The 19,608-nt window shown below is 38.9% G+C and overlaps 1 protein-coding gene across 32 annotated transcripts in view; it reads left to right on the top strand.

The window, feature by feature from the left end:
• The window catches only part of NSRP1 (nuclear speckle splicing regulatory protein 1), a 72,844-nt gene extending 59,917 nt beyond the window's left edge, over window positions 1–12,927 (top strand). For 26 of the 32 annotated variants that reach the window (XM_063798767.1, XM_511382.9, XM_063798764.1 and 23 more), the window contains 4 exons: window positions 4,543–4,671; window positions 5,562–5,769; window positions 7,381–7,489; window positions 11,066–12,927. In XM_063798767.1, the coding sequence (XP_063654837.1) occupies window positions 4,543–4,671; window positions 5,562–5,769; window positions 7,381–7,489; window positions 11,066–12,125 (1,506 nt within the window). In that variant the 3' untranslated portion in view covers window positions 12,126–12,927. Of the gene's footprint in view, window positions 1–1,970; window positions 2,068–4,542; window positions 4,672–5,561; window positions 5,770–7,380; window positions 7,490–11,065 lie in introns of all 32 variants that reach the window. The other 6 variants (XM_063798788.1, XM_063798784.1, XM_063798786.1 and 3 more) reach the window with 1 other exon arrangement.
• The last annotated feature ends 6,681 nt before the right edge of the window (window positions 12,928–19,608 follow it).

Here is a 19,608-nt window from a genome sequence, read left to right as displayed (position 1 = left end):
AGGTGCCTTTGTTTTTCATTTTGAATTATTTATCCTCTCCATTAGCTTTATAATTTTTGGTCCTATTTCCTCTTTGTCTAACTGGAAACCTGCATAAAGATAAGTTTATTAAGCACTTTCTATGTGCCAGGCATCATGGCAACTATGTTTTAAGAATGATCTTTAATTCTTACAATAATTCTATGAGATAGATGCTTTTATAATCCTTATTTTATAGTTAAGGAAATGAAGGCAAGAAGAATTTATGTGACTTGCATGAGACCACATAGTTAATAAATGGTGGGGCTGTGTTCAAAACTAGACAGTGAAACCTCAGAACCTAGGCTTTTAACCACTGTGTTTCACACCCTCCCGGACGAATTGGCACAGAAGGATATATTTAGTCATTTTAAGATAATGTCAGAGTTTCACAGTGAAATATAATGTGTAACTCAGCAGCCTCAGAATGATTTAATATACACATAAAACATAAAAAACAGTGATTATTTAACATAAATACTGGAGTGCTTTGAGTCAGAATTTTGGAGAGACCATTAAGTTCAACTTCCTCACTATATAAATGGGAGACTTAGTTCTGGAGAGTTGGGTAACTTATCCAAGGTAATACAGCTATCTTGTTTTCCAGGATTATTTTAACATTTTTGTGCTGCCTTTTTTTCTTCACTTAAAGCATGAATCCCAAATCTGATTTTATTCTTAACTCTGTCTTGTTCAAGCCACTTTATCTGTTTAGTGGGACTTTTTTATAGTTTGCTTGGAAATTAGGAATGCTGCTACAACTCTTACACCTTTCACCTGCTTTCTGCTGATTTTTTCTCGCACCTATATTACTTACTTTTCCCTTTGTTCCCCACTTGATTGATTCAGCTCATCGAATGTCTTTATCCATACGAATTGAAACTATTTTTCATTTTACCATGAAGAATACTAGCTTGATTGCATTTACTAAATCTTAGAGAAAATGCTTTTTAAAATGGGGTACTTTAAACTATTTTTTTCTTCTATGTGGACCTCAAGTTTACAGAACTGATGATGGCAACATTATTGTCATATTCCGTTTCATTGGGAAAACTTTCAGTATGTCATCAGTAAATAAAACATTTGCTGTAGGTCTCTGATAGATATTTGTTGCTAATCTAAGGAAATTATTTTCTTAGTTTGAGGGTTTTGTTGTTTATTTGTTTAAATGGTGAACTACATACAAAAAGGATACTGCTTCATGACCATGTTGGTTTTATACCAATAATGTAAAGTCAGCTTAACTTTAGAAAATCAATCATTGTAACTTCACATAAGTGGTATAAACTTAACATAAGCATAAAATGTTATCATTTTCATATATTGTTGCATTTGGCTTACTAAAGCTTCATTAAGAGTTTTTAAGTATTGAAGATTTTTGCATCATAAGTGAGACTGGGCAGAATAGGATGGTTTCCTTTTCTTTTGCTGCAATTATCCAAATTGAAAAAGTCTGATAATACCAAGGTTTGGCGAGCCTTATACAATGAGCTAATATGATACTATATACATTTTGTTTGTTTCTACTTCGTTTTCTGTCCTGACAGATCAGTGTGTTCTTCATTCTGTTTTCTCTGGGTTTATTTTGTTATTTTTCTAACTTTTTGAGATTGGTGCATAGCTCTCTGTTTTCCGTTCTCTTTTCTAATATATGCATTTAAGGCTATATGTTTCCCTCTAAGTACTTCTGTAGCTGTATCTTACAGATTTTGATAGGCAATATTTTTGTTGTTTCATGCAAAACATTTTCTGATTTGCATTATGATTTCTTGTTTGACCCATCTATTATTAATTTCTGAACATAACGGAGGTTTTTGATTACCTTTTTGTTATTCATTCCTAATGTGATTACTTTGGTTTTTTGCTTGTTTGTTTTTTGGGGTTTTTTGTTTTGTTTTGTTTTGTTTTGTTTTTGTTTTTGTTTTTGAGATGGAGTCTTGCTCTGTACCTAGGCTGGAGTGCAGCGGCACGATCTCAGCTCACTGCAACCTCCACCTCCTGGATTCAAGCGATTTTTCTGCCTCAGCCTCCTGATAGCTGGGATTTCAGGTATGCATCACCACACCTGGCTAATTTTTATATTTTTAGATGGCCAGGCGCTCTCTTGACCTCAGGAGATCCGCCCGTCTTCGCCCCCCAAAGTGTTGGGATTACAGGCATGAGTTGCCACACCCAGTCCCTAACATGATTATTTTGGATTCCAAGACACTGCACTGTATTGTTTCATTCCTTTAAAACCTGTAGAGGTTTACTTTATGGTCCAGTATATAGTCAGTTTTTATAAATATTTCCTCTGTATTTGAAAATGTTCTGTATTGATACAAAAATTAGCTGGGCATGGTGGTGTGCACCTGTAGTCCCAGCTACTCAGGAGGCTGAGGCAGGAGAGTCACTTGAACACAGGAGGTGGAGGTTGCAGTGAGCCAAAATGGTGCCACTGCACTCCAGGCTAGGCAACAGAGCAAGACTCCGAACCCCCCCCAAAAAAAAGAAAAAAGAAAATGTTCTCTATGTGTCCATTGGGCCAGTTGTGTTAATCCATATATATTCATACTGTTTTTTTTGTTGCTGTTGTTGTTTTGTTTTGTCTGTTCTGTTACTGAGAGGCATATGTTAAATCTCCCACTGTGATTGTGGATTTGTCTATTTTTCCTTGAATATCTGTTCAATTTTTGCTTTATTTATGTTGCAACATAGTTAATAGTAACATATCTACTCAAGTGCTCCCCTACAGCTCTCCTCCCAACATATACAAAGGCATGTCATCAGTTTAAAACAGCCCTGGCCGGGTGCAGTGGCTCATGCATGTAATCCCCGTACTTTGGAAGGCCGAGGTGGGTAGATCACGAGGTCAGGAGTTCGAGAACAGCTTGACCAACATAGTGAAACTCCGTCTCTACTAAAAATACAAAAAATTAGCCAGGCATGGTAGCAGGTGCCTGTAATCCTAGCTACTCAGGAGGCTGAGGCAGGGGAATCGCTTGAACCCAGGAGGCGGAGGTTGCAGCGAGCCAAGATCCTACCACTGCACTCCAGCCAGGGCAACAGTGCAAGACTTCGTCCCCCCCCCCCCCAAAAAAAACAGCCCTCAGTCTCCCTTTTTCCTTGCTTTTTGTTATTGTAGTGGTGATTATTTCTTAGATTCCATGTTTCCCTCTTTGTGTTATCCAGGCTGGTTTTGGGGAGTGAGCAGGAGTGCCAATTCAACATCTAGGCAGGAGAATCTTTCACTTTCTAAAGGTTGAGAAGTGAAAAAAATGAATTTCTTAATATTTTAAACAATATTCTAGAAAAAAAGTTTTTCAGTTAGCATGTGCATTATTCAGAGTTTAAATGTTGGTATGTAAAAACCCTAGTCTATCAGATAGATTCTTTTGAATAATTATATCATCCTATCACTTAAAAAGGATCCCTCTTGGGTTCTACATTAGCCAATCTAGCAATTGAGGAAAAAATCAAAGTGTGTAGACTCTGTACCTCAGGAATTTACAACCGGGGGCAAAAGGCTAAGATTTGTAAAACGGGAAGTAAAAACGCCCATGCCTGGCATGGTGGCTCACGCATGTAATTCCAGCACTTTGGGGGACGCTGAGGTGGGTGGATCATTTGAGCCCAGGAGTTCAAGACCAGCCTGAGCAACATGGTGAAACTCTGTCTCTACAAAACGTATAAAAATTAGCCAGGCATGGTGGCACACGCCTGTAGTCCCAGCTACTTGGGTGGCTGAAGTGAGAGGATCACTTGAAGCCTGGGAGGCAGAGGTTGCAGTGAGCCAAGATCACACCACTGCACTCCAGCCGGTGCGACAGAGCGAGACCCCATCTCTTTAAAAAAAAAAAAAAATCTAGTGTAAATATTGCAGAATAGAATGTTCCTCAGAGTTTAGAAGAAAGATCATTGGGGGTTAGAGGCCTCAGAAATGGGCTCATAGAAGAAGTAGGGCTGACCCTGAAACACTGGGTAAGATTTTGATAGCTTGAAAGAGGAGAAAAAAACATCATTTGAGATGGAAGGAACATGATAAAGGCAGAGACTTTATGTTTAACAACTCTAAAAATGATAATGAAAGTTTAATATATAATACAGGCCTCTCAAAACCAAAGTTAGGTGTTTCCATCGTACCTTTTGACCTTTTGATGGGGATAATTATATACAAATGAATAAATGATAATAATAGTTGATGTTTATTGAATACTTATTCTCTATCAGGCTCTGTTTTAAGTTTAGTCATTTAATTATAACAGCTTAGAATGTAAATATAGTCATTATTCTTTCTCTTCTAGATGAGGAAATTAAGGTACCAAAAGATTACAAACAAACTTGCCCGGAGTAATTAGTAAGTGTAGAGCCAGGATTCATACCCAGGCAGCCTGGCTCCAGAGTTTATTCGTATTTCCTATCTAAAAATGTGATTGTAATTTTTATGATATATTTTCAATTTATGAACCATTCTCAAAAAACATAGACTTTGTTGTATCTATTGGCTGGCTCATATTTTTGAAACATGTTTAATTTTTTTTTAAGACCAAACTGGAAATCCAGAAGGCCCTTGCAGAAGATGCTACTGTGTATGAATATGACAGTATTTATGATGAAATGCAGAAAAAAAAGGAGGAAAATAATCCCAAATTGCTTTTGGGGAAAGACAGAAAGGTTTGTAAGCTGAAATAACAAACTTTCTTTGACCTTGACCTACATTTTGTGTCTTAATCTTATTTTAACATGAGAATGATCTGAGAAAAAGCTTTTAGGTATGTGAGGTGTGAAGAGTCCCTAATTCCAGATATTAAAATTTGATTGTAGAACTCAAGCAGCACTACATATTATCCTAATAGGCCAGGTGAATTATCTAACAATTTTGTTTTTTGCTTTGAAACCTTTGCAAATAGTTTTTTGAAAACTTTTCCTTGGAATTCTAATGTACCAAATTTGTACTGTTCCTGCCCTGTGTATGTTTATTTGTGTTTTATTACCCTCTCATTTTTTTATTTCTTCCTAGCTGGTAACTGAATCATGTGCCTGAACCTATCATGATTTTATTTTCAGTGAGAAAAGAATTTGGGAGGGGTAAAAACTGAAATAAGTTCAGATTTTCTTTCTATCAACTCTTGTTCTTTCACAAGCACAGGCTGATTTTTAAGGGCATTTGCATCTGACAGTTATCTACTAGTAGAGTGATGGTATAAAATTATATTAAGCTACTATTTTAAATAGTCATATTTCTACTAAATGTGAAAAACTAGCAGGAACTTTTCTGATTTTTTTTTAATTAAGATAATACCAGAAAAAAGAAAAAAAATTATATTTAGTTTGATGTTTTATTAAAGTTAAATCACATTATAAACAATTTCTATCTCTGCTACACCTAAATTTTTATGGAAAACTGTTTCAATATTAATCTTGCTAGTAAGTTTATATTGAATGTAGGGAAGACAATCTTATTTGGGCCGATCATTTCTATCTTAATGAATTCATTATAAAAATTATAATATTAACAATTACTATTTTTTTACTCTTTTCCTAAATCTTTTTTATTTCCTTAGCCCAAGTATATTCACAACTTGCTAAAAGCAGTTGAGATCAGAAAAAAGGAACAGGAAAAAAGAATGGAAAAGAAAATACAGAGAGAACGAGAAATGGAAAAGGGGGAGTTTGATGATAAAGAAGCATTTGTGACATCTGCATATAAGAAAAAACTGCAAGAGAGAGCTGAAGAAGAAGAAAGAGAAAAGAGGGCTGCTGCACTGGAAGGTAAAATGAAAGAGTGGGAAAGGCACAAGGAAACAGTAGCAGAATCTCTCCCCTGTGGTTAGCTGTTTGCTCTGTCACTGAACTTTAGGGCTATGAGTTTGTGATCATAATTTATATATAGGAATTCAAGACACAAGGAATATGGTATTATATAGTAGTATAAAACAGAAAGGAAAGTTTAACTAAAAACACAGTTGAACTCTTCAGTAACTATTAATTCTACTAGACTTTTCTCTTAGTTCTCATTTTGTGGCTTTTGCCTTAGAACATGATCTGAAATGTAAAAACATTTATTACAAAGTATAACACCATGGCATTTGTCAGAAACAATATAAATATAATTTTAAACCCTAGTTATATTTTTTTGGGATGAGAAAATAATAGAGTAACACCACTCAAGGAGGATCAATGAGGCAATTAGAAAAAGAATAACATTAATTGAAGAAAGAATAAAAATTGGATGAATTAAGAATATCTTAATGCTTTACCTTAGTGCTTTCTACTCATGATTATTTCTCAAGATCTAAGTAGAATATGTATTTATAAAATACTTTTTTTTTTGAGACTGGGTCTCTGTCACCCAGGCTGGAGTGCAGTGGCTCAACCATGGCTCACTGCAGCCCTGACCTCCCAGGCTCCAGTGATCCTCCCACCTCAGCCTCTTGAGTAGCTGGGACTACAGGAACATACCACCATGTCTGGTTAATTTTTGTATTTTTTGTAGAGACGGGGTCTCACTATGTTGCCAGGGCCGGTCTCGAACTCCTGGGCTCAAGCAATCTTCCTGCCTCAGCCTCCCAAAGTGTTGGCATTACAGGTGTGAGCCACCATGACCAGCCCTGTAAATACTTTAATTGACAAATGTTCATCAGCTTTTTGGACAGAGTCTCGCTCTGTCGCCCAGGCTGGAGTGCAGTCGTATAATCTTGGCTCACTGCAACCTCTGCCTCCCAAGTTCAGGTGATTCTTATGCCTCAGGCTCCCAAGTAGCTGGGATTACAGGCATGCACCACCACACCTGGGTAATTTTTATATTTTTATAGAGATGGAGTTTTACCATGTTGGCCAGGTTGGTCTCGAACTCCTGAGCTCAGGTGATCCACCCACCTCAGCCTCCCAAAGTTGTAGGATTACAGGCGTGAGCCACTGCGCCCATCCTCTTCAGCTTTTAAGTAGAAGAAAACCAAGTCTATAACATTCTGTCTAAGCATGTACTATGTGTTTAGAGTGCCAGTCGGCAAACTTTCTGTAAAGGACCAGATAGTATTTTAGTATTCATATTTTAAGACTTTAAATTTATAAATTCATATTTATGAATGCCAGATCATATTCATACTTTAGGGCTTTTTGTGTATATGATCTCTGTCGCAGTTACTGAGCTCTGCCTTTGTAGTACAAAAGCAGTTGTGGACAATACATAAATGAACAGGGCTTTGTTTCAATAAAAATTTATTTATGAAAACAGGCAACAGGCCAGATTTGGCCTGCAGTTTGCCAACTCCTGATCCAGCAAGTAGTTTACACACTGTATGTTATATACTGTATGTCTGTAAAATGAAACTGCACTGTGCCTTATTGAATATATTCTAATTTTTGCTTTCCCTCTGTTAGCATGTTTGGATGTAACCAAGCAGAAAGATCTCAGTGGATTTTATAGGCACCTATTAAATCAAGCAGTTGGTGAAGAGGAAGTACCTAAATGCAGCTTTCGTGAAGCCAGGTGAGGAGACGTGTATGAAATATTTTGAAGAAAGATACTGTTAATAATCTGTGGTTGTGGGGTCATTTTAACCCTCTGAAAGATGGAAGATTACAACATTGCGTATTGTGTTGTCAGCCAGCCTTACCTAACTGAATGAATGGCTAGAAATTTGCAGTTTCTTGATTTTAAAACCTACAGATTTAGTTTAAGATCATTTTTATTCTGCATTTCACAGAAATTGTTACCTTAAAACAGTGATTGAGTTTAATATTATTGTAAAACCAAAGACAGACTTTTAATGTATAAAGTTTCTGAATTTTTAAGTGATTTATGGGTCTTAACAAGGGAGAGCAAAATCTTCAAGGGAAAGCAAAATCAAATTGTAGTTTTTTCTTTTTTCTTTTTTTTTTTTTTTTTGAGGCAGAGTCTCACTCTGTCGCCTAGGGTGGATGGAGTACAGTGGTTCAATCATAGCTCACTGCAGCCTTTGCCTCATGGGCTCAAATGATCCTCCCAAGTAGCTGGGACTACAGGTGCAAGCCATCATGCCCAGCGAATTTTCTTTTTGTGTTTTTTGTTGTTGTTGTTGTGTGTGTGGTTTTTTTTTTTTTTTTTTTAGATGGAATGGAGTCTTGCTCTGTCACCCAGGCTGGAGTGCAATGGCGCGATCTCTGCTTACTGCAACCTCTGCCTCTCAAGTTCAAGGGATTCTCGTGCCTCAGCTTCCTGAGTAGCTGGGACTATAGGCGCATGCACTACGCCCGGCTAATCTTTGTATTTTTAGTAGAGATGGAGTTTCACCATGTTGGCCAGACTAGTCTCGAATTCCTGACCTCAGGTGATCCACCCGCCTCGGCCTCCCAAAGTACTGGGATTATATGTGTGAGCCACCACGCCCAGCCTCTTTTTGTATTTTTGTTGTGGAGATGGGGCTTTATGTTGCCCAGGCTGGTCTTGAACTCCTGGGTTTGAGGGATTCCCCCCTCTATCTCAGCCTCCCAAAGTGCTGGGATTACAGGTATGAGCCACTGCACCTGGCTGCTTTTTTTTTTTTTTTTTTTTTAATAAGAATGTGGGTATTCCTCATGATCCTTAAAATGATTGGTGCCTGGTACCTTAAAATGATTTTGCTATCAGAATTAAGGAGAAAGTTGGAAAGAATTAGGTGTCTACAATAAGTCTTATATATATGTTCAGATAGTGTATAAAAAGGAAAGTGGTTTGTTTTCATAAATAGAACCCAGCCTTCCTAAAATGTAAGACTTACATATCGGGGCTAGAACTGCACTGTTAGTATGTAGGCACTAGTCACGTGTAGCTACTTAAATTAAAGTAAATAAAGTAGGTTGGGCGCAGTGACTCACGCCTGTTATCCCAGCACTTTGGGAGGCTGAGGCAGGTGGATCATGAGATCAGGAGATGGAGACCATCCTGGCCAACATGGTGAAACCCTGTCTCTACTAAAAATACAAAAATTAGCTCGGCATGGTGGCACATGCCTGTAATCCCACCTCCTGGGGAGGTTGAGGCAGAAGAATTGCTTAAACTCGGGAGGCGGAGATTGCAGTGAGCTGAGATAGCGCCACTGCACTCCAACCTGGCGACAGAGCCAGACTCCATCTCAAAAAATAAAATGGCTGGGCACGGTGGCTCATGCCTATAATCCCAGCACTTTGGGAGGCCAAGGCGGGCGGATCGCGAGGTCAGGAGATTGAGACCATCCTGGCTAACACGGTGAAATCCCGTCTCTACTAAAAATACAAAAAATTAGCCAGGCATGGTGGCGGGCACCTGTAGTCCCAGCTACTTGGGAGGCTGAGGCAGGAGAATGGCGTGAACACAGGAGGCGGAGGTTGCAGTGAGCTGAGATTGCGCCACTGCACTCCAGCTTGGGTGACAGTGCAAGACTCTGTCTCAAAAAATAATAATAATAAATAATAAAATAAAATAAAGTAAATAAAATTTAAAGTTTTGATCACAGCGGCCACATTTCATATACTCAGTTGCCATATTTGGCTGGTGGTTGCCATACTGGGGACAGCTCACATATGAACATTACCATTTCTTGAGGCATTTCTATTAATGCTGGTCTAGAAGGTAAAGGATTAGAGGATTTTTGAATAAAGTTATAAGGTATTATAGGAATGGTGAGATGATTATGCCATAATTATGTAGCTGAAGGTAAAAGAGTCTGTCCTAAGCAAAAAAAAAAAAAAATTTTTTTAACAGGAATGTTCTGGGTAGATCTGAGTCTGTGTTGCTAAGGAAGGGAAGAGGTAGGAGAATAGAATTAAGGTGAGGAGAGAAAGTTTATGCCCCACTCCCTCCCTACGCTGCTAGGCTTTGATTATAAAATTGGTGAGAAGTATGAACCTAAGAAAATGTATTTGAAGATTCAGGTTTTGAATGGAAATTATATTATGTTATATCTTTGTATTAGAGTTTCATCTGGAATATTTATCAGGCTGCCATGAAACTCTGTAATGTCGTTGACATAGTTGTACTTCTCAGAGTCTAATAATCGAATTCCTAACTGTTAGTGGGTCCTTTAGCCAAGATAGTTCTGCCAGTAATTCCTGGAGAACCAAAGTTGTTGCACCATTAGTGTGATTAGTAAGTGATTAGTAAGAATCACTGAGTGATTCTTATTTACATTATACTCATACTATAAAGTTAACTGTACTTGCCAGCTGGAACAATGAAGGTAATATAATTTTAGTATTGTTGATTCTAATGGACAAATTAATATATTTCCATTTTGTTGTGATAGGTGCCAAGGAGTGAATCAGGATACACTCATGAGAGAGAGTAAATATTTAGGATTATATTTGCCACTATTTTGCTGTGCAAAGATTATCTTCATGTATTTCTAGGACTATTTTTATAATTTTTTAAAAAGAAAAAGGCCAAGCATGGTGGCTCACACCTGTAATCCCTGCACTTTGGGAGGCCAGGGTGGTTGGATCACCTGAGGTCAAGAGTTTGAGACCAGCTTGGCCAACATGGCAAAACCCTGTCTCTACTAAAAATACAAAAATTAGCTGGGCATGGTGGTGCAAGCCTGTAATCCCAACTACTCGGGAAGCTAAGGTGAGAGGATCACTTGAGCCTGGGAGGCAGAGGTTGCAGTGAACCGAGATTGTGCCACTGCACTCCAGCCTGGGTGACAGAATGTCTCAAAATAAATAAATAAGAAAGGAAACGACAAATCCAAGAGTCACAACTTAAGCTTCATGTTGTGAAAATAGAACTTAGATTCATATATTACTTTTCCCAATTACTCTTTGTCTTAGGCTTACCAAAAAATGAAGACCTGTACAGACCCTTGCCTGTAGGTTCTAGTAGTATAGTAGACAAGGGCTAATTTTCTCTTTTCACTTCTACAAATATTGAAAATATTCTGAATGGTATGAATTTGAAAATACTAGTTTGCATAGACATCAGGACCTTTTTGCATTTGGATAATCAGACAGTATATATCACTATAGGTGTATTGATTTGAGTATTGATAAAAATTATATGAACCCTTCATTTGCTTATTACAACTGATAATGTGGCATTTTTTTCTGCCCTTTTTTGTTTTTTGTTTCTAAGATCTGGTATAAAGGAAGAAAAATCAAGGGGCTTCTCCAATGAAGTAAGTTCAAAAAACAGAATACCACAAGAGAAATGCATTCTTCAAACTGATGTGAAAGTAGAGGAAAACCCAGATGCAGACAGTGACTTCGATGCTAAGAGCAGTGCGGATGATGAAATAGAAGAAACTAGAGTGAACTGCAGAAGGGAAAAGGTCATAGAGACCCCTGAGAATGACTTCAAGCACCACAGGAGTCAAAACCACTCTCGGTCACCTAGTGAAGAAAGAGGGCACAGTACCAGACACCACACGAAAGGATCACGAACGTCGAGAGGACATGAGAAAAGGGAAGATCAGCACCAACAGAAGCAATCCAGAGACCAAGAGAACCATTACACTGACCGTGATTACCGGAAAGAAAGGGATTCTCATAGGCACAGAGAGGCCAGTCATAGAGATTCCCAATGGAAGAGGCATGAACAGGAAGATAAACCAAGGGCGAGGGACCAAAGAGAAAGAAGTGACAGAGTATGGAAAAGGGAGAAAGATAGGGAGAAATATTCCCAAAGAGAACAAGAAAGAGATAGACAACAAAATGATCAGAACCGACCCAGTGAGAAAGGAGAGAAGGAAGAGAAAAGCAAAGCAAAGGAAGAGCATATGAAAGGAAGGAAGGAAAGATATGAAAATAATGATAAATACAGAGATAGAGAAAAACGAGAGGTAGGTGTTCAGTCTTCAGAAAGAAATCGAGACAGAAAGGAAAGCAGCCCAAATTCTAGGGCAAAGGATAAATTTCTTGACCAAGAAAGATCCAACAAAATGAGAAACATGGCAAAGGACAAAGAAAGAAACCAAGAGAAACCCTCTAATTCTGAATCATCACTGGGAGCAAAACACAGACTCACAGAGGAAAGGCAAGAGAAGGGTAAAGAACAAGAGAGACCACCTGAGGCAGTGAGCAAGTTTGCAAAGCGGAACAATGAAGAAACTGTAATGTCAGCTAGAGACAGGTACTTGGCCAGGCAGATGGCGCGGGTTAATGCAAAGACCTATATTGAGAAAGAAGATGATTGATGGCTACCCCAAGAGAAAGATTTAAGGAAGCACAGAAAACTGTAATTCCTGGAACCTGCTGCGTAAAACCATAAAGGAGTGTGTTACCAGTAGTTTGGAGGGCATTTTTAAATTTATTTTCAAAATTTTAAGTTAAAAGTCAGTCTTACAGCTTGGATGTTTGGATGTGGATGTTTGGCTGAATTTATATATAGTGTGTACTCATCAATACCACATTCTTTGTTGTATTCAAGAACCGTTAAGAGTGTGCTAATTCCCTGTAGGTACATAATGAGGAAAATTTGCTCCACTACAACCATTAAAAAATAATTTTGGCCAGATACGGTAGCTCGTGCCTGTAATACCAACATTTTGGGAGGCCAAGGCAGAAGGATATTGAGGCTAGGCATTCAAGACCAGCCTAGGCAGGATAATAAGACCTTGTCTCTATTTAAAAAACAAAAAGCCTAGCATGGTAGTCCATGCCTGTAGTCCCAGCTGTTCGAGAGGCTGAGGCAAGAAGATCACTTGAGCCTAGGAATTTGATGATACAGTGAGCTATGATCATACCACTGCTCTCCAACCTGGGCAACAGAATGAGACCCTGTCTCTAAAAAAAATTTTTTTAAATAAATAATTTGACTCTTCTAATAATGTTTTGTTGCAGGAGCTGTATTTCAGATAAAATATGGATTTGAAAAACAGAAAATATACTTTATGTTCTGAAATTTGTATTTAAGTATAAAATGTGAATCATCTTGTCTAAATAGCTTACAGCATAGTTGGCTTAAATGAAAATAAAATGATATGCTTATACATTTTATTTATGCATTTATTTTAAAATAATTTTACTCATGTCACAATTCATCTTTTCGCTTTTAGTAGAAATTAATTTGTAATTCTGAAACCTTGACAAGTTAGTAAATTGGTTATGTATGTAAATCACTTTTAGTTAAAGGTGAAGCTGTGGAGACATTAGCCTAAATGAAATTAGCTAAAGATCCAGGTGGCCTGTTTCTAAACATGTCTTGTTTCACCTACTCTGAAAAAGATAGTGCAGTTTATTACAAGTTCCACTTGTGTATAAAAATAAAACTAATATCTTTCTTCTGAGTCTTTGAAACTCAGGAGAAATATACACTGTAAATATTTTATTTATGGGGAAAGATGAATGCTGTGGAGAAAATAGTTCTCTACTAGGTCTTCCCATTAAGAAAATGCTGTTCATATATCTCACAATACCTAAAGAGCACACTTTCTTATTTTTAGAAGGATAAACTTGGTTTAATAAGAATGCTGACTAGATGAAATATATTAAGGGTCAGATTTAGAATTTATAAATCATTTTATTGTACCTTTAAAACCAGAAAGGAAAAGTCACAGGAAAGTTAACGCCCAAATCTCTGACTGATACATTAAATGTCAGTTACATCCTAATACTCTAAAGTCAATCAGTGACAGTGACAAACCCCCAAAATCACTGACTTGGTGTACAAAAAGGGAGCAACATAACATCAGTATGGAAAGGTAAAAGGGTGACATCATGGAAGGACCATGAGTGACAGAAAAAATCTTTAACTTTGGTGGGGAGTATGGTTTCTTTCTTGGGATTGTTTTATAACTAGAGCCATGCATTGGGAAGATTAATTTGATCGTAGTGTGCAAGGTAGTCTAGGAGGAGAGACTGATGTCAGAGACATCTGATGATAAACTCAGTTTCCCTTTCCCAGAGGGAAAAGCTCAGAGACTTTTACAAAGCCGCTTGGATCATTAGATAGGAAAGCTATAAATTACTTTTATTAACCAACTTAATTTGACATAAATCAGGATGAGAGACTGCAAATGAAGAGTTTTCTTCTGTCTCCTCCAAATATACAGAATGTTGGTTTTGCCTCTCTGGTATTCATTCCCCCTTTTCCTGGTAACAGCAGGATTTGCCTTTGAGAAAACACACCTTTACTACTCTTAGTCCATGGGTTCAAATGGGGCAGAATAGCCTACAGTAAGGGTATGTGACTCAAGCTAGGCTGATGCTGGTCCTGTTGTCAGAATTTACAGAAAGATGTTTTCTGTTGTCATTGCTGATTATGGCGATGAGGTAAGTCTGGAGTTTCATGGAGAGTGCCTTGCTGCCTGGCAGAAAAAAAACCCACAACAAGAAAGCCAGACAGAGAAGAACAAAAAACCTGATGATTGCTTTTGCATCTCTGGCTCTAGTGTAGCTTTTTTTTTTTTTTTTTTTTTTTAAGACATTTAAACCAATACTTTTCCCTTTTTCTGTTAGGTTAGTTTGAATTGGATTTCTGCTGTCACAACCCAAAAAGTCCTATTTGATACAAAGTTCCATTCATGATAGCTCTGTGCCAAAAGTTACCAGAACACTCTTAGTAAATTTTTTTGTTGTAGTATAAGGTTTAAAGTGCACATGGAGTTTACAGCTTAATGGATTCACACAGTACACCTAGTTTAAAAAGACATTACCTGTGCCATAGGAGCTCCCCTTAAACTTCTCTCCCAGCCTACTCCTTCTGATTTTTAGCACCTTAGAGTAGTTTTGCTTGTTTTCTAGATTCTTTACTACTACATTCTGTTGATGGACATTGGTTATTTCTTTTTGGGGTTATGAATAATTGTATCTTCTAGGTACATTCTTGCGCTTGTCATCTAGTACATACATGTATGTTTTGGTTGGGTAATTCTGAGGAATGGAATTGCTGATTCATAGGGTATGCTCATGTTGAGCTTTAGTAGTTAACTACCAATTAGTTTTCCAAAATATTTGAACTAAAAGGCACTCCCTCCATCAATGTATGAGAGTTCCAGTTGCCCCACATCTTGCTCACCCTTGGTATTTGTCTTCTGGCTTTTTGTCTTTTAGCTACTCCGGTAGGTGTTGTGGTATCTCATGGTTTTATTTTGTGGTTCCCTGATGGCTCTTACATCTTTATTAACATTTAACATTTGGGTATCTTGGCGGGGGTTGGTATTTGTTTTTGAGACAGGGTCTTTGTCACCCAGGCTAGAGTGCAGTGATGCAATCATGGCTCACTGCAGCCTTGACCTCCCAGGGTGAAGTGATCCTCCCACCTCAGCCTCCCAAATAGCTAGGACTGTAGCTGCATGCCACCACGCCTGGCTAATTTTTTGTAGAGACGGGGTTTTACTATGTTGTCTAGGCTGGTCTCAAACTCCTAGGCTCAAGCAATTTCGCCTGCCTCAGCTTTCAAAGTACTGAGATTACAGGCATTAACTACCTTTCCACTCCCTGCTTTTTTTTTTTTTTTTTTTTTGAGGGGGGGGGTGGAGGGGAACTATCTGGCTTTTCCTTAATCCAGTACAGGTTTTGTTTTGTTTTGTTTTGTTTTTGAGATGGAGTTTCGCTCTTGCTACCCAGGCTGGAGTGCAATGGCATGATCTCGGCTCACAGCAACTTACACCTCCCAGGTTCAAGCGATTCTCCTGCCTCAGCCTCCCGAGTAGCTGGGATTACAGGCGCCTGCCACCACGCCTGGCTAATTTTGTATTTTTAGTAGAGATGGGGTTTGTCCATGTTAGTCAGGCTGGTCTCGAACTCCCGACCTCAGGTGATCTGCCCGCCTCGGCCTCCCAAAGTGCTGGGTTTACAGGCATGAGCCACCTTGCCTGGCCCCAGTACAGGTTCTTAAGATATTCTAGGTACGAGTTATTTGTAAGGAACTTCTCCCTCCCCTCTATGGCTTTACCTTTTCACTCTTAATGGTATTTTTAATGAACAGATATCTCTAATTTTACAAAGTTAATTAAAATTAATAAAATTTAAAATACAGTTCCTCAGTTGCATTAGACATTTCGAATGCTCAACATGTGGCTGATGGCTGCCACATAGGACAGTGCAGGTTTATAGAACATTTCTACTGCAGAAAGTTATACTGGACAACATTTTCTAGAAGCATTATTGCCTACATTTCCCATTTAGATCTACAGTGCACTTGGAATTAATTTTTGTTTGTGGTGTAAGATAGGGGTTAAGATTTTTCTCCATATGGATATCAAACAGACTCAGCAGCGAATGACTATTTGTTCAGATTAAAACCACAGTGAATACCATTACACATTCACAAGGATGACAAAATGTTAAGAGTCATAATACAAAGTGTTGAGGATGCGAAGCAACAGTATTTTTTTTTTTTTTTTTTTTTTTTTTTTGAGATGGAGTCTCGCTCTGACGCCCAGGCTGGGGTGCAGTGGCGCGATCTCAGCTCACTGCAAGCTCCGCCTCCCGGGTTCACGCCATTCTCCTGCCTCGGCCTTCCAAGTAGCTGGGACTACAGGCGCCCGCCACCACGCCCAGCTAATTTTTTCTATTTTTAGTAGAGACGGCGTTTCACCTTGTTGGCCAGGATGGTTTCGATCTCCTGACCTCGTGATCTGCCCTCTTCAGCCTCCCAAAGTGCTGGGATTATAGGTGTGAGCCACCATGCCCGGCTCTCTCTTTTTTTTTTTTTTAAAGATAGTCTTGTTCTGTCGCCCAGGCTAGAGTGCAGTGATGCAATTTCAGCTCACTGCAACCTTTGCCTCCCGGATTCAAGCAGTTCTCCTGCCTTAGCCTCCCGAGTAGCTGGGGTTACGGACGTACACCACCCCGCCCGGCTAATTTTTGTATTTTTAGTAGAAACGGGGTTTTGCCATGTTGGCCAGGCTGATCTTGAACTCCTGGCCTCATATGATCTGCCTGCCTTAACCTCCCAAAGTGCTGGGATTACAGGCGTCAGCCACTGCATCCAGCAGCAATAGTAATTTTTGTGTGCTACTAGTAATAGGTGAACTGGCACAACCTTTTGGGGAAAAGTTTGGCTTTACCTAGTAACTGACACTGCATGTTTCCTGTAACTCGTGTTCCACAGATGCACCAGGAATATCTATAATACATTTTCAATAAATGACAACCTAAATCTCTATCAGTAGTAAAGAATATATAGCTATGCGTGGTAGCTCACGCCTGTAATCCTAGCACTTTGGGAGGCCAAGGTGGGCAGATTGCCTGAGCTCAGGAGTTCGAGACCAGCCTGGCCAACATGGCGAAACCCTGTCTCTACTAAAAATACAAGAAATAGAAATTAGCCAGGCATGGTGGTGCGTGCCTGTAATCCCAGCTACTAGGAGGCTGAGGCGTGAGAATCACTTGAACCCAGGAGGCGGAGGTTGCAGTGAGCTGAGATCACGCCATTGCACTCCAGCCTGGGCGACAGAGCGAGACTGTCAAAAAATATATATATATATATTCACACACACACACATAGGCAATGCAACAGTTAAATGAATACACTAGAGCTATACCCAACTTGGATGAATTTCAGTCTTGTGAGAAGAAGTAATATATATATATAGGGGAAAAAAGGCAAAACTATATTAAAAATACATGGGTAGGTGGTAAAAGGGGTTATAAATATGGAAAGGAAGAAAATTAGAATGAACTTTGTAGTGTTGGGTTGGAATTGGAGATATTGGTGTGACCTCATGGTTTTTAAGATAGAGAAATAACTATTAAATGCAAATTATGTATACACACACTTCTATCCAGTGAGAGGGCTGAGGATCAGTGACAACTCAGTAGCCATGAGAATACCTAACACCTAGATCGTGGTTTCTAAATATGCTCTTGACTAAAAGGAACCAGGGCTTCTTGGAGATATAGCTGATTTCAGAGCTGTGGCAGAGAAAGTACAAGCTGGTCCTGAAACATCTCACTCTGGAAAACAAGGAACTGTTCCAAGAATGATGGGGACATGTCAAAAGCACACAGAAACCAGCTTGAAGGGACTCTCACTGGCTAAATATAGGAAAAATTGAGCATCAAAATTAATAATGGGGGCAGGTGCTGTGGTTCATGCCTGTAGTCCCAGCACTTTGGGAGGCCAGGGTGGGAGGATTGCTTGAGCACAGGAGAACCGCCTGGGCAACATGGTGACACCCTGTCTCTACACAAAATACGAAAGTTAGCCAGGCATGGTGGTATGTGCCTGTGGTCCCAGATACTCAGGAGGCTGAGGCAGGAGAATCAGTTGAGCCTGGTCGAGGCTGTAGTGAGCTGTGATCACACCACTGTACTCCAGGCTGGGCGACACAGCGAGACCCTGTCTCAAAAAAATGAATGAATGAATAAATGAATAAAATTGATTATAATCCATTGGATAAAACAGGAATCTATTTTTAAAAATAAGTGGATTGATGAGGACAGGATATTTGCACAGTGTCAGAATAACTCCATCCCCCAAAATATTAATGACAAAAAGAAAAGGAACTTTACAGTGGAAAGCCCGGTAGACACCACCTTAACCAAGTGATTGAAGTTAACATCACCAGTGAGGGGACAAATCAAAATCATTCTCCACCTGGTAGGATGCAGGGAAAACAACACAGCACCATTCCAGTGATAGTCCTGCCAGAAATACATAGCTTGGATTTAATCAGCAGGAATTGATCTTCAAACAAATCAAATTGAGGGACATTCTACAGAATAACTTGCCTATTAACATCAAAGGCTTCAAGGTCATGAAAGTCAAGGAAAGACTGGAAAACGGTTCTAGACTGAAGAAAACAAAAGAGACGTGCAATTAAATGAAAATGATTCTGGACTAGATCCTTTTTCCTAAAGATCATTGAACAGGGTCTAAAGATGAGTTGACAGTCATGCAGCAGTGTTACTTTCCTAACTATGATGGTTTAATTGTGGTTATGTAGGAGAATGTCTTCATTTGTCAGAGATACATGTCTCATTTTCATTTTTGTAGTTAGAATCTATAAGATATATTCTACTTTTTATTCAAGTCCATTTATTCAGATCTCAGCATTAACTATCCTCTCCACCATTTTACATATTGAATTTTTTAGTTTATAAAAACCATGTCACTGGGTGCAGTGGCTTATGCCTGTAATCCCAGTACTTTGGGAGGCCGTGGTGGGCAGATTGCTTGAGCCCAGGAGTATGAGACCAGCCTGAGCAACATGGCAAAACTCGGTCTCTATTAAAGATGCAAAGAATTAGCCAGTCATGGTGGTGCATGCCTGTAGTCCCAGCTACTCAGCAGGCTGAGGTGGGAGGATCACTTGAGTCCAGGAAGTCAAGGCTACAGTGAGCCAAGATCACGCCACTGCACTCCAGCCTGGGTGACAGGACACTTTGTCTAAAAAAAAGAAAGAAAAAAAAAAGTGTGTAAAAAAAAAATACTGGTAATCATTTTGAGATCTTTAGTTATTACTTAGTGATATGTTCCAAAACTGGAGCTGAGACTCCAAAGAGATTCCTGTAATTGAAATATTACACTTTAATACTGGAGTTGCCCTAACTTTCTATAAAGCACTGACAACATTAGCATTTATTTTAAATAATAGCAATATCCCTGGAAAAGCAGCAGGACCCAGAGTGACCACTAAGCCTTAGTGATAATAAATGGCATCTCATAACTGGATGAAACAGTTATCTCTAATGAAGCCTAGGATCAGATTTGTGGCATACCAACAGCAC

The sequence above is a fragment of the Pan troglodytes genome, chromosome 19, assembly GCF_028858775.2.
Source record: "Pan troglodytes isolate AG18354 chromosome 19, NHGRI_mPanTro3-v2.0_pri, whole genome shotgun sequence".
Lineage (NCBI taxonomy): Eukaryota > Metazoa > Chordata > Mammalia > Primates > Hominidae > Pan > Pan troglodytes.
Note: the sequence above shows the minus strand (reverse complement) of the source record. Positions and strands in the feature narration are given on the sequence as shown.